General features: G+C 35.1%; 1 protein-coding gene across 11 annotated transcripts in view; it reads right to left on the bottom strand.

Moving 5' to 3' along the window:
• Positions 1 to 14,998, bottom strand: part of ARFIP1 (ADP ribosylation factor interacting protein 1) — a 127,946-nt gene that overhangs the window by 61,608 nt on the left and 51,340 nt on the right. For 9 of the 11 annotated variants that reach the window (XM_045880279.3, XM_045880281.3, XM_064585178.1 and 6 more), the window contains 2 exons: positions 5,965 to 6,073; positions 806 to 901 (listed from right to left, as the gene is read on the bottom strand). In XM_045880279.3, the coding sequence (XP_045736235.1) occupies positions 806 to 901; positions 5,965 to 6,073 (205 nt within the window). The remainder of the gene's footprint in view (positions 1 to 805; positions 902 to 5,964; positions 6,074 to 14,998) is intronic. The other 2 variants (XM_064585184.1, XM_064585180.1) reach the window with 1 other exon arrangement.

The raw sequence follows: 14,998 nt of genomic DNA, 5'->3' as shown, positions 1-14,998 counted from the left end.
TGTTGAAGGATCCTTTTTTGTTTAACCGAAAACAGAGAGCAGAGCTGCAAAGCTGAGAGGATCAAATAAGTAAATCTACATTTTTCCAGAGTTAAGAAAGCATGATTTAAAATGAATCCACTTTGGGGCGCCTGGGTAGCTTAGTCGTTAAGCGTCTGCTTTCAGCTCAGGTCATGATCCCAGGGTCCTGGGATCAAGCCCCGCATCGGGCTCCCTGCTCCGCAGGAACCCTGCTTCTCTCTCTCCCACTCCCTCTGCTGTGTTCCCTCTCTCGCTGTGTCTCTCTCGGTCAAATAAATAAATAGAATCTTAAAAATAAAATAAAATGAATCCAATTTTACAATGTTTTTTAATCTTTTTTTTTTTTTTTAAAGATTTTATTTATTTTTTAGAGAGCGAGCGAGCGAGAAACAGCATGAGAGGAGAGAGGGTCAGAGGGAGAAGCAGGCTCCCCGCCAAGCCGGGAGCCCGACGTGGGACTCGATCCCAGGACCCTGGGATCATGACCTGAGCCGAAGGCAGACGCTTAACCATCTGAGCCACCCAGGTGCCCCAATGTTTTTTAATCTTAAAGTGAATTAAATTTCAGGTTTAAGATATATAGTTAATAACACTGAAAAGCCAGAAAAATAGGTATGCCTAGAAAGATTATTTCCGTTATTGTTAAAAAAGAAAGCAGCAGCCACCAAAAAAAGCCAGAATTACACACACCTAAGAATATAAAGCAAGGGATTATGAAACTGAGTGAATTAGTTTAGTTTCAGAAGTAGCAAGGAGGGCTTTATCCAATCAGTGCAATGAATACCTGCAGGAACAATTAAATCACTTCCTTGCTGAGCCAGTGGACTAGCTGCAACCCTGCTAGGAGACATAACAGATGGCAATGGTGGTGCTTGGGAACCTGGAAAGGGTAGACATTTAACTGTGAAAATCCTTTTCCTCCTCTACATACTGCACATTTTGAGTATTGGTTTACTGACATTGCTCTTAAAATATTAAAAAGCTAGGATTAAAAACTGGAATTAATATATTTGCTTTCTTGCAGGAATGGACTAAAAATAAATGGATGTGATCAGGGCGAGTTCTTGTATAAACTTTTCATGGAACCGTTGAAACCAAACAAAACACATATAAGACAAAACTTGGCAAGATCACGTCTAAACAGGACTTTACCTGGACTCTGCTATTTCCAAATCAATTAACAGAATATGATTAAAGTTCCATAGCTGAACGATTTAAAGCTTAAGTAAATATTTATAATGTGCTACTTCTACATTCAAAGGAAACGTCTTTAAATAAACAAAGGTATGTAATAATGTCCCAAAATTAGAATTCACAAAATGTGTACGAGTCACAGCGTTCACAAGAATTGTAGTCCAAAATTTCACATCATAAATCCAATAGCACGCAGTGTAGATCACTGCTACTCACAGTATGGATGCAAGGGACCTACATCAGGGATTTCACCTGAGAGCTCATTAAAAATCCAAACACTCAGGCCCTGTCCTAGACCTACTGAACTAGAATCTGCATTTTCACAAGATCCTTAGCTGATTTGTATGTATTCTCAAGTTTGAGAAGTACTGATGTAAAGTGCTATTCTAACTAATCACAAGAATGGAGCTTTTAAAACATAGCTGGGATACTCCACAAGATGATCTACTGATCATCGGTGGATATCTGTAGGTTTGTTTTTTTTTTTCAGTTTTACCTTTTTTATTCAATTATTTTTATTTATTAAACAAAAAAATCTGTATATATTTCAGGTGTACAGTGTGATGTTTTGATATATGTTTACATTGTGAAATGATTACCACAAACTAATATATCCATCACTTGTTTTGGTTACATTTCCGTGGTTAATTGAGATCTATTCTATTAGCAAATTTCAAGTATACAAGACAGTATTATTAACTATAGTGACCATGCTGTACATTAGGCATTTGTGGTTTTTTAAAAGCCTCAAATTATTCTCAAATTCAACTGGAAGTTTGAGAATCATAGGAAAAAAACAATTTTTGAATGAAACACAACTGATTTTAAATTCTTAACTCTGCATTTGAAATTCTGGCTCTATTTGCCACACAGTAGCAGGAATGTCCTAGCAAATTAATTAATATCTCTGAGCCTTAGTTATCTACAAAATGAGAAAACTGACTATCCAACATTGTTCTAATGTCTGGCATTAAACCAAATAAAACCATGTAACTTCAACTGCTTTCTTTATTTTAAATTCTGAAGTCTGTACATCTTTAAGGGAATAATTAAAAGTTGAAAAACTTAATATCCTTCCACATTCAGCTGAGAATATTTTCAAGTCTGTAAGGTACTTTTATTTCAACTACACTCTCCCAGTTCCCTAGAAATCATATAATGAAACAAATTTATAATTAAAATGTTCTAATAGAACAGAAATCAAGATCAAATTTCTTTACTTAGAGTTAGTAAAAATTGATTATATCCCAGATATACTAAGTTCTGTTGGAGAAATAGTCACTAGTTTTAATAATATGAAAACCAATTTATATTTGAACTAGATCTAACATTAAAATCCAAACACACAATAGACCTAAATAGACTGGCACTACCTTTCAAAGTAAATCTGATAAACTATAAAATTTAAAATTAGAAGGGATGACAGAAATCAACTAAGTCTGACATTAAACTATAGGAGAAATAAACCCCAGAGGAGTTAAACAGCTTATCAGAGACTCAGATGCTCTGAATTCACACCCTAAAATCTCCATGATTAAATTCAATACAGAAAACACCAATCCATAAATTACTTAGTGAGTTGGAAGGCATTTTAATAGGTTATCCAATCCAATCACCATTTTAAACAAAGACTATCTCTACTATCCAAGGCACAAGGGTTTCTGTTATATAAGCAAATGTTAAAAATAAAAATGACTACTGTAATTCTACTTCTTGATGATCCCAGGAACAGAGCTCTGTTGTTCTGGTTATTACTGTTTATTAATCTTTCATAAGAAATAATCCCATGACACAGGAGATGTGTATAATGTATGTAACAAATGATTTGGAACCTTCCAAACTAAAATAGCAAAAGACATGGTTGCCCTGGTAACTGGGTACTGCAGCCTTTTCCTTTTCCTTTCATGGGTTATTATCACTTCTCTGTATCTTCAACCCTTTAAATCACTAATTTAGACTAAATTCAATACTAAAATCATTCACTAATATCCAATAAAAAATAATTCTTAAAAATCTAAAATCTTGCTTATTGACTAAATTTTGAGGAATTAGCTCCATTTCACCTCAATAACAGGAATCTAGGAATATGAATATATGTAGGTAATGATCAACACCCCACTAAAACAAAACTCAGGTATCAAGTGTACTTCACTCTAATGAGCTTTGATTTATTCATGATTCCCACTATTACTAATTCTGCAATGTATTTGTTAGGTAGATTTCAATATTTGCTGTTGGTAGGCTAAAGTTAAGTATAAGTTTGGGCGCCTGGGTGGCTCAGTCGTTAAGCGTCTGCCTTCAGCTCAGGTCACGATCCCAGGGTCCTGGGATCGAGCCCCGCATCAGGCTCCCTGCTCCGTGGGGAGCCTGCTTCTCCCTCTCCCACTCCCCCTGCTTGTGTTCCCTCTCTCGCTGTGTCTCTCTCTGTCAAATAAATAAATAAAATCTTAAAAAAAAAAAGTTAAGTATAAGTTCTCCTAAATTTGCTCTAGAGATGGAAAAGTAAATGGTTAATACTTTTCTTGAAGCAACTGTTCAAGTAATAAAGTCATTATTAAGTTATTATTCAGTCATTTTTCCAGAGAGCTAAAAGAGCCCCAAGTCCTTTCACATTTTTTTCATAAGACCAATTTCATACATTTTAATAGTGTTGCTTTTTCTCATGTTCATTCCAATTTATCTGTAAACACTTTTAAACAAAGACACTTAAAACAACTACAACTTTCTGAAAAAACAAAACAAAAAAACAAAAAAACTACAGCTTTCTAATAAATGCTTAACCAATCTGCATATGGCAGAATGATTCTTTTTAATATACTGATCAACAATGTAACTTATGTTAAAAAAATTATATAAAGACAATTCAAAGAGACATAAATTACTGCCATTATCATGAAACATATTTTTTATTCCACTTTGAAGGACTAGGATATATCAATAAGCAAGTGAAACTTGTCAGCATTTCCATGCTTACACACAACAGTTTATAATGGTCAGTTGATTTCAATCATTGTATATACTACTATTCTACTTAAGGGGAAAAAGATTAAACCAAATATCAGTTAAATAATTTTACTGAGAATACTTAAAACATCTTACTAGTAAAAGCATTTTTATATTTCCTATTGACATTTAAATTTGGAAATTGGTGACTGGTCCAAAAATGGTGTCACATTATGCAAGCCTTTTATCCTTTAAGCACTCATAATTTTAGGCAGTCAACCCTTTCAAAATCAAAGTTATCCCCTCGATAAGATATGCTAGCCAGAATGCTACATAATGACTACTGAGATACTGACACGTATGTTACCTTTCTATGGTTTTATTTTTCTGAACCTAAGGATAAAAAGGGGGAAAAATGATGTCACTAGATAGCCCATTCATTTTATAGCCTAGAGCAGAGGCTGTTATTCTAGATTATCCTAAATGCTTATTTGCAGGACCCATTTAGGAAAGAATATATTTCAAAATATAAGTTGTTTCTGAATCAAGTATTGGCTATTAGTATAATAAAAATACAGAATACTATTATCTACAAGAGGGCTAAGGATTGCAAAGGCACAGAGATTTTTCTTCATTTTATGAAATTATAATGAAGTTTTAAAATATACTTCATTGAACATCAAATATAACTATTTTAACTATAGCTAAAGAAAGAAAACAATTTATTTTTTATATCCAAATGTTTACATGGTTTTACTTTCACTCACATGAAAATTAAAAAAAACCTGAAAAAGGTTATTATATGCAAAGTATTAAAAGGATGCAACTTTTCCCTTATATTAAAAATAGACTTATATATGAAATGTGTGCAGAAAAGAGTTAACATAGCAAGTCTGTTTATCCTTAAAGAGTCCAGCTTACATAATTGGCCTTTGGTTGGCATCTGGAAACTTATATTTTGGGCCTCCGTTCCTAGAATGGTAAAACTGGTTCACTATGCCTAAACTGTTTATACAAACAATGTGGTTTAGGCTAAACGCCTGCTTTCCTTCTGGGAGTCTGGAATGTTGGTACCTGCCAGGCAGAGGGTGCCTATACAAGCAATCTCCAATAAAGGCCCTGGGCACTGAGGCTCTAAAGAGCTTCCTTGGTTCGCAATAGTTCATACATGTTGTCACAGTCTGCTGGGGGAATTAAACATAATTAATGACTGCTGTCTAATGTCCTGTGGGAGAAGACCCTTGTAAGTTATGCCTACTTTTGCCAGACTGCCTCAGGCATCCTTTGCCCTTGCTAATTGTGTTTGGTATACTTTCTCTGTAATAATCATCGTCATGAGTATGACTATATACTGAGTTCTGTGAGTACTCTCAGCAAATTACTGAATCTGAGGGTGGTATTGGGAGACCTCTTACATGGAATGTATAACAGGAAAAACAAAAGTTACTTTTCTAATTGTTTTGAAATAGGAAATATGTATTTATATAAAATAATACTTATAAATTTTGTGGTTAAAAGCTAAAATAATTTAAATCTGCATTTTTTATATAATTTTTCAGTTTTTACTTTAATATTTTAAAACCAATTCTTTAATAATCAGTGAAATTATGCATATTGATCTATTTATATAAAGACTACTAAAACAATTCCTAAATTATTTAAATTGAAGAGAAAAAATTATGCTTATAAAATCAGTGTTTTATCACAGAATCAAAGGACTTTATTATGCTTTATTAATAAAGATAACTTTTGATGCATTTCTCCCATCCGCCACCCAGCCATCTTTAAAAATATGTAGGCTCTTACCTTGAAATGCTCCTGCTTCAATAACCCCCTCTTTGGTATTGTCAAAGCCATGAGATGTAATTTGGGTTTCTGAGAGACCAAGTCCAGCTGGTAATGAACGCTTCAAATCCTTGGCAACATTTGAATAAAAGAGAAAATCTTCATAAAAAATCTCACACCACATGGCAGTTCAGCATAATGGTGTCCTTTTACTCACATCCTAAACTATCTTTTTCTCTACTATGTAGAGAATGCTGTTGTGTCATTCGATAATGATGTATAACCAGCAGCAAACTCAGCAAGATTTGCTATTAAGAGGTATGGTGTATGTCAAATACAGAATACTTCCATTATTCTAGAACTAAGCAGCAGGCGGATACTAAAATTCAATTTTCAAATTCCTAAGCTACTGATACATCAGAAAAATCATTTTAAAGAACAGAATTAAGAGGACTAAAAAGTCTATTATGTAAAAACTGATGTCTAATACAATCATGATGAGCCTAGCTAATAGTATAAACGAATCATTCACTTGCAATACTAATATTCTTTTGGTTTCAAGGTTAGCTAGGTAAGCAAAGCTTCTTGGATTTCAATCAGGCTGAGGTAAAGGAAATTTTCTGCTATTTAAATTTATGTTAAACACTGATAGTAGTCAACCCAACTGCAGATTAGCTTCTAATTGGAACTTAGCTGTAATAAATATAATATTCCACATTCCGTCTTATAGTTTAAAAAAAAAGAAAGAAAGCTAAGAGACACAGATTTCCGAAAGTCCTTTCTTTTCTCTGGCTTGGATATGAGGAATTACCCAATTTTATAATCAGAGTCTATGAATGGATTCCATTGGTTTCACACAATAATGACAAAGGATGCACTAAAACAAAAACATGTCTTTGAAATCCTTTCTTAATATGGTACCACATCACATATAATGTACAGTTACAATTTGAAAACTCAGGACTAACATTTTAAATTTTCTAATTGGCAAAGTTTAAAATTTTTTAAAAAGATTTTAGAAAAAGAGAAAAGGGGGGGGGGGCAAAGGGAGAAGGAGAAAGAGAATCTTAAGCAGACTCTGCGTGGAGCCTGACACAGGGCCTGATCTCACAACCCTGAGATCATGACCTGAGCTGAAAACAGGAGTTGGACACTTAACTGACTGAGCCACCCAGGCTCCCTAGCAGAGTCTACATTTAACAGATACATAACTGGCAAATGTTGAGACGGGTTTTTCCTGAGAAGCTCATTAATTTTGCTTAGGCAATTATTCGATTGGTATGGTGGACCCTAATGAATTAGTAACTAATGAAGTCAATTCTCATCAAACAGCATTTGACTTATCAAATTTATCGTTTATCAAACAGTATTTGACACAGGTAATTGTTCCCTCCTTGTACTTTCAACCCCCCCCAGCTAACTTCAGACACTCTTGACTTTCCTCTTACATCATCTGTTATATTCCACTGTCTCCTTTGCTGATTCCTCATTTCCCCAACCTCCAAATTCTGGAGTGCCCCAGGGTTCAGTCAGAGGACTTTTTCTCCTATAGCCACTTCTTGGGTGATCTAATTGATTCTTCTGGCTTTAAAAACCATCTATACATTGACAACTTCCAAATTTAGGTGTCTTACCTGGGCCTCCCTCTTTAACTCCAATGTATCTGATTACATACTTGTTATTTCGACTTGGGTATTAAATACACATCTCAAACTTAATGTGTCAGAAACTGACTGATTCCACAGTAAATCCCCAATCCCCAACAGACAAAACAAAATAATACCACCTATATTTTCACTCCTTTCAGTTAACAGCATCTCTATTACCAAAATCTTAGCCCAAATCTTAGGAATTATGTTTGATTCTCTCTTATGTCCACATCCAAACCATTAGCAGATTCTATCAGATTTACTCTCAAAATATATCCAGGATCAAACCAATTCTCACCACTTCCACTGCTACCACTCTGGTCTAATAAGCTAGCATCATATTTCAACTGGATTATTCCAAGAACCTTTTAATTGGTCTCCCTGCTTCTACCCAAGACACACACCTCTAAATCCACACATCAACCAAAATTATCCCGCATGCAAAAACTCTCCAATAGCCTCCCATCTCACTTGAAGAAAACCAAGACTGTTAAATGTTCTCAAGGCATTACATGATTTGACTTCATCTCCTACCAGCCTCAGCCTTACAGCCACACAGTTACTTCAAACACAAGAATCTTTGTTGAAGAGCCTTGTACTTCCTGTTCCCCCCGCCCCCAAAGCTTTCCTACCAGACATCTACAGGGCTTGCTCCTTTAGTCAGAGAGGCTTTCCCCCAACAACGATTAAAATAGCAACTCTCAGGGAACCTGGGTGGCTCAGTCAGTTAAGCGTCCAACTCTTGGTTTCGGCTCAGGTCGCGATCTCGGTCATGGGATTGAGCCCTGCATCGGGCTCCGTGCTCAGCAGAGACTCTGCTTGAAATTCTCTCCGTCTGCCCCCCCCCCCAACTCTCTCTAAAATAAATAAATCTTTAAAAAATAAAATAGTAAAAAACTAAACTAAATTAAAATAGAACTCTCACAACATCACACTGGAACTCCCTATTCTGCTTACTGTTTTATTCTTCTCATAGCAGGTATCACTTAGTATTTGTGTTTATTTTTATCTCTTCTCTCTCTATACTGTAAGCTTCATGAAAGCAGGGATGTTGCCCATTTTGTTTACTGCTATATGTTTAGCACCTGAAATAGTGCCTGAGATATAGATGTTCACTAAATATTCGTCAAATGAATAAATGAATTTGTTGAAAGGACTTGTGATTCAACACCATACAGATTAACTTGGTTTATTTTTAAATTTAATGAGTTTTTGCTGACTCCTGCTGTATCCTAGACTTTCTAGGCGAAGAAAAAGGTAAGGTACAGTCCTTGCCTCACCGGATAGACAAGATATACAAATATTAATGTCAAAGTTGAACTTGTTGCCAAAGTAAAGGCAATAGGTATCAAAGGAATTCAGAATAGGGACTAAATCTATGAGAACCAAATAGGAAAAGAGAAAGTACTGCTTGAGCTCTGGAACTTGAAGGATTTACTCATTCATTGTCCCAACATTTAATGAACACCAACGACAGCTACTGCTCTAGCTACAGATAGAGCAGTGTAGGAACTAGTCTCTGCCCCAATCAGACTCACCTGGGGGGAGGAAGGTGAAGGAGCCTGGTAGTAAACAAATAAATGTACGGCAGTAATAAGTGCTGTAAGTAACAAGTAGTAAGTCTGTTTGTTTGTTTTTAAGGCAGGGTAAGAGAGATACAGAGTGACAGGCAACCAGCGCTAATTTAGGTGGGCAGATTCCTGGAAGCAGTGTGAGGGAGTGAGCCATGTGAGCTTTATGCCACAATTCCCTTACCAGATGTATGATCTGCAAATATTTTTTCCCATTCTGTGAGCTGCCTTTTGACTTTCTTCATGGTGTTCTTTGAAGCATACAAGTTTTAAATTTTGATTAAGTCCAATTTATCTCTTTTCTTTTGTTGCTTATGCTTTTGGTGTTGTATCTAAGAAACGAAAGTGCGTAATCCAAAGTCATGAAGATTTATACCTGTTTTTTGTTCTAAGAATTTTATATTTGTAGCTCTTATATTTAAATCTTTGATTCATTTTGAGTTAATTTTTTTAAAGATTTTATTTTTAAGCTACCTCTACACCCAACGTGAGGTTCAAACTCACAACCCCAAGATCAAGAGTTGCATGATCCACTGACTGAGACAGCCAGGCACCCCTTGAGTTAATTTTTTAGTATGTATGAGGTCTGCATCCAACTTCATTATTTGCATATGGATATCCAGTTGTCCCAGCACCCTTTCTTAAAGACTATCCTTTCCTTATTGAAAACTCCTGCCGCCCTTGGTGAAATTCAACTGACCACAAATGTAAGGGTCTACTTCTGTACTCTCAATTCTGCTCCACTAGCCTATGTCCTCCTTATGTGAGTACCATACTGTTTGATTACCGCAGCTTTGTCGTAAGTTTTAAAATCAGTGAGCCCTATGTTCATCTTTTACAAGACTTTTTTGGCTATTCTGGATCTCTTGTTTTTACATATGACCAGTTTGTCAATTTCTACAAAAAAACAGGATTTGATAGAGATTATGTTGAATATGATTAATCTGGGGAGCACTGCCACTTTAATGAATTAAGTCTTCTGATCCATAAACATGTGATGTCCTTCCACTGACTTCGATCTTTAACTTTTTTCAACAATGTTCTATAGCTTTCAGTGTACAAGTCTTGCACATATTCCTGAGTACTGAAATTTTAAAAATTTTGTTTTTGCATTATTTATTCCTTAAAAATAAATTGGGCTTTGCAATAATGCTCTTGTACCTCACAACTTTGCTGAACTTATCAGTTCTAATAATTTGAAATTGTGTGTGTGTGTGTGTGTATTCCTTAGGAGTTTCTATATACAAGACCACACTGCAAATAAAAATAGTTTTATCTTTTCCTTTCCAATCTTGATGCCTTTCTTTCATTTGTATTGTTGTTCTTTTTATCGTATACATTTTGTGCCAACATTCTTTTACATCTAATATTTAATAAAAACATTAAAAAATAGTGGTAAAACCTATGCATACTCAGCATCCAGAGTTTTTCATTAGCAAAACCAAAAGAAACTGCTATATATATAAGAAACTGTCAATGGAGGTGACAGGTCTACCCCAAAACAGAAAACGAATTAACATTAGTTTTACCAGGGACATCCTTTGAATTGGCCTTAAAAAAAGGTACCTATTCCAATATGTTATCCAAGCAAAGCTATAACAATTTTTTTTTAATTTTAAAAGTCTTATTGCTAATCATTATGGGGACAAACAAAAAAAATAAACATAAAATAACAGCACAGTAACACAATAATAAATACAAGTAAGCTGCAAAGATTTATTCTTGTTTTCTTCATCCCAATTAGAATTCCCCATGGAATTATCTTTTGAATTTTTATGGCATATTTTAAAGATGCTTATCAATAGCAAAGACTTTTTTTTTTTTTTTTTTAAGATTTTATTTATTTATTTGACGGAGAGACACAGCGAGACAGGGAACACAAGCAGGGGGAGTGGGAGAGGAAGAAGGAGGCTTCCTGCTAAGCAGGGAGCCCGATGTGGGGCTCGATCCCAGAGCCGAAGGCAGACAGACGCTTAACGACTGAGCCACCCAGGCGCCCCAATAGCAAAGACTCTTAAATCACTTTTTAAAGATTGTCATAGTTTCACCAAGAACCAACTATTACTAGAAACATGAAAGACCTGGAAAGATAATTCAGACATACCTTATTGGAATACCAGCTTTCCTAGTTAGGGGCTATGTGATCCTGGACAAGTACTTAAAAACTTTCTTAAAGAAGTCCCTGTTTGTTCAGCTGTAAAAATAGGCTAAAAATTACCTCAGAGTTCTATGAAATCTATGAAAATCAGATGAGATAATTAATATAGGCAAAGCACCCCATACATATTTTTAGGCACTCACTTAATGTTAGGCATCCCTCTCCCTTACTACAATCATTGTTACAACTAATTAATGCTATTGCTAATAATTACAGTGAAAAATATTACTTGAACACTTACTAAGTGCTAGGAGTTGTTCTAAGCACTTTAACGTACGTATAGGCAGTCCTCACTTTGCATTACAATGTAGCACTGTAAAAATGATCAAGCAAGCTGAAACCGTGCAAAGTGATTTATAGGAAATATTGATTATTCCGCAACCTTCAAAAATTCTTGTCACAATGTTAAAGCTCGTTCCTTGTTTATGTTAATCAGTGAGACTTCACTAAGTTCTTCCGGATCAAATCTAGAGTCTCTCCAACAGTGGCAGTGTCAGTCAACATCCCTACAATCAGCTATTTCTTCCAAAACTCCATCTAGGCTTGATATGAATTTCACTTTTTCCTGTGTTATCATTTTTCATTTCTTTGCTGGACTTCCATCTTTATTCACCCATTCCCTTTTGATCATCCACTTTTGGAAAATGTCACATGGGTTTGTGACCAAGAGACAAGAAGGTAATACTACTACATGGTTTGCTGTCTGTATGAACTGAATAACAGGTATGGCAATGACCAATCACCAAGAGACTTTGAAAGAAGTGACATGATTAGTCGATAATCATGATTCACCTCTGTTATTCACATAGTGATTTATGGACTCCAGTGCTAGCAGTGAAGTTTGTCCTTTATTCAATTACAGTTAATATACCATGGAGACTTAAATCTGAGATGTGTTGTTGGGAGACTGGCATCATTTAATTAAACTGTGGTAAATGAAATTAATGCGTAATTGAATCTATACAAAACAAGAACTGCTTGTATAGTCTCTCTTTAATCTTGACAATAATGCTAAGTGGTACTATCACGGTACTGTTCTACAGATGAAAAAACTGGGACACAAAAATGTGTCATTTAGTTACTAACTAGCAATACGGTTAGGACTAGGCTTTAAGAAACAATATGAACTGAATGTATAGTAAATGTAAATAGCTATAAGCAATTTATTAGAGACTTAGAATTTATTTTAGTCCCTACGTTTTCTAAAAGAGTCAAAGAAATGTCTTTTAAAAAACATTATTTCAGAATCTGCTGAAGTTTAAACACTAATGCAAATACATTCTCAACTTGTAATTTCCTAATAGTACAAAAGAAATTAACTCTTTCATCCCTTTTCGTTTATTTCCTAATGTCACTTAAAATCTCTTGTCACAGGACAAAATCCTTTTCCTCTAAATTTAGAATTAAAAAGAAAAATCATTACACTCAGCTTTATTTAATTCCTGTTTTTAAACCAAATCTCTGAGTCTGTTCATTTCACAGAATAAATGATCTTTACCTTTCCAGTTTATTTTTTAATATAGTAAATCAGTGGTTTCTAGTTTTAAATATTAATGATCCTCTGATTCATATTTACATTAAAACCAGATCATCTTTTCTCCCTGAAAGACAAATATATCACTTACAAAATAAATACTGTCAAACTACCAAGACATTTTTTAAACTTTCCAAGTTTGGTCATTAAGGTCAACCTATTTTTAGAATGGTTTCCTTGAATGTTGCCTTGCTCAAAGTCTTGATAACTTTTTAGCTCTCTCTAAGAAAATAAGTATCAAAGACACCCCTCAAAATCTGAGGAATAAAAAAGCACATGTGGGTGCCTGGGTGCCTCAGTCAGTTAAGTGCCTGCCTTCGGCTCATGTTATGATCCTAGGATCCTGGGATCGAGTCCCACATCAGGCTCCTTGCTCAGCTGGGAGTCTGCTTCTCCCTGTCCCTCTTCCTACTTGTGCTCTGTCAAATAAATAAATAAAATCTTAAAAAAAAAAAAAAAAAAAAGCACATGCAAACAATATAAAAATGGCATACAGGTCCAGGGCAGTTGTGTTTGCTGTGTTCTTGGAACTTCTCTGAAAAGAACATTACTCATTTGAATCATCTGTCCTGTCACAAAGTACTGTGTAAATTCCGAGAAAAGAGATACAGTAGTAGTAGTTGGTAAGAGGTTACACAGTAAACATGACGGATATCTCTGATTATCTAAGTTTTCAAGAAGTTACAGGGATGCCTTCCATCTTCTCATCCATGGCCTCTAGAAGAAACAACTAGTTTTCTGAGGATATTACATCTCACTCAGGCTCCTCTCAATGATCTCCTAGGGGTCTTTTACTCAACAAACAAGTTCTTCCAGAAAAAAAAACCTTTATGTAAAACAGCTGTGAAATCTGACAAGCACTAAGGCCTTTCTATGCCTAAACTGTCACTAACAGAAGGAACCTAACCAAAAGTGGTACAAATGGGTCCATTCAGATTCTGAACAGAATTATCATTTTGACAGCTGTCTAGCAACTGAGTGTAACACAAAGTGATATGGGGTTATGTGAGAGGAACGTAGGACTTGTGAGGTAACATTCTGTATTGTATGAGCTTGTTGACTGTTTTCGTTTTTTTTGTAAAATACATATTCTCTAAGTTAATATAATTTAGCCTCATAACTCACAAAAATGTGCCTTTATATGATCCTTAATTTATTTTTTAAAGTGTCTCAGTTATAAGGCTGTGCCTAGCTTAGTAACTTTTAAAATATCTGCTACTGCATTTACCCGTATGGTTTCTAGAATGTATTTCAGCAACAATGAGCCCACTATACCCAACAACATAAAATCCCTAATTTGCATTTTTATGTCGCTGACATTCAATTCAAAGTTTAGGACTTAGCAAAGTCATGCTTAACAGTTATACAATAAAATGGAATAATCCTAAAGTTAACTTTCTATTAAAGCATTAGGTTAATATACTCAGCATTTAATATTTTAAAAACAAATTTTCAAACAAGCTAAAACAATAAATATAATGCTTTTGGTAAAAAAGTTTCATGTACATTTTAAGTCCTTTTGAGAGGACACAAAATAATATTTGTAGTAACAGCTTCCATAAAGCTGTGAAGGGGTGCTAGTTTTTTTTTTTTAAGATTTTATTTATTTTTTTTTAAGATTTTATTTATTTGACAGAGAGAGACACAGCGAGAGAGGGAACACAAGCAGGGGGAGTGGGAGAGGGAGAAGCAGGCTTCCCGCCGAGCAGGGAGCCCGATGCGGGGCTCGATCCCAGGGCCCTGGGATCATGACCTGAGCCGAAGGCAGACTCCCAACGGCTGAGCCACCCAGGCGCCCGAAGGGGTGCTAATTTTCAACCAAAATGCCTTCATTTTGCAGATTTTCATGGAGGTAAGAACAGGAATGAGGCTAAAAACATACCTTTAGAATTTATAATTTTGCACAGTAATCTACTTTTGAACTAGTTAGTGCAAAACCAGCAAATAAAGAACACAAAATGTTTAGCCAATTTTGTTATGCATCTTATTAAGGATGTGTTAAGCATCCTTAATAAGATGCATAACACCACAACAGATAAGCAGAACTAGAGATTTATTAATTAATACTCCCCTTTATGTAGGGTGAGAGGAGAAATTTTAAACAAAGGAGTGATTCTCAAAGTGTGTCCTGTAACCAGCAACA

The sequence above is a fragment of the Mirounga angustirostris genome, unplaced genomic scaffold (genome assembly GCF_029215605.1).
Source record: "Mirounga angustirostris isolate CCGP_5_RB_7025 unplaced genomic scaffold, mMirAng1.0.hap1 SCAF_2, whole genome shotgun sequence".
Lineage (NCBI taxonomy): Eukaryota > Metazoa > Chordata > Mammalia > Carnivora > Phocidae > Mirounga > Mirounga angustirostris.
Note: the sequence above shows the minus strand (reverse complement) of the source record. Positions and strands in the feature narration are given on the sequence as shown.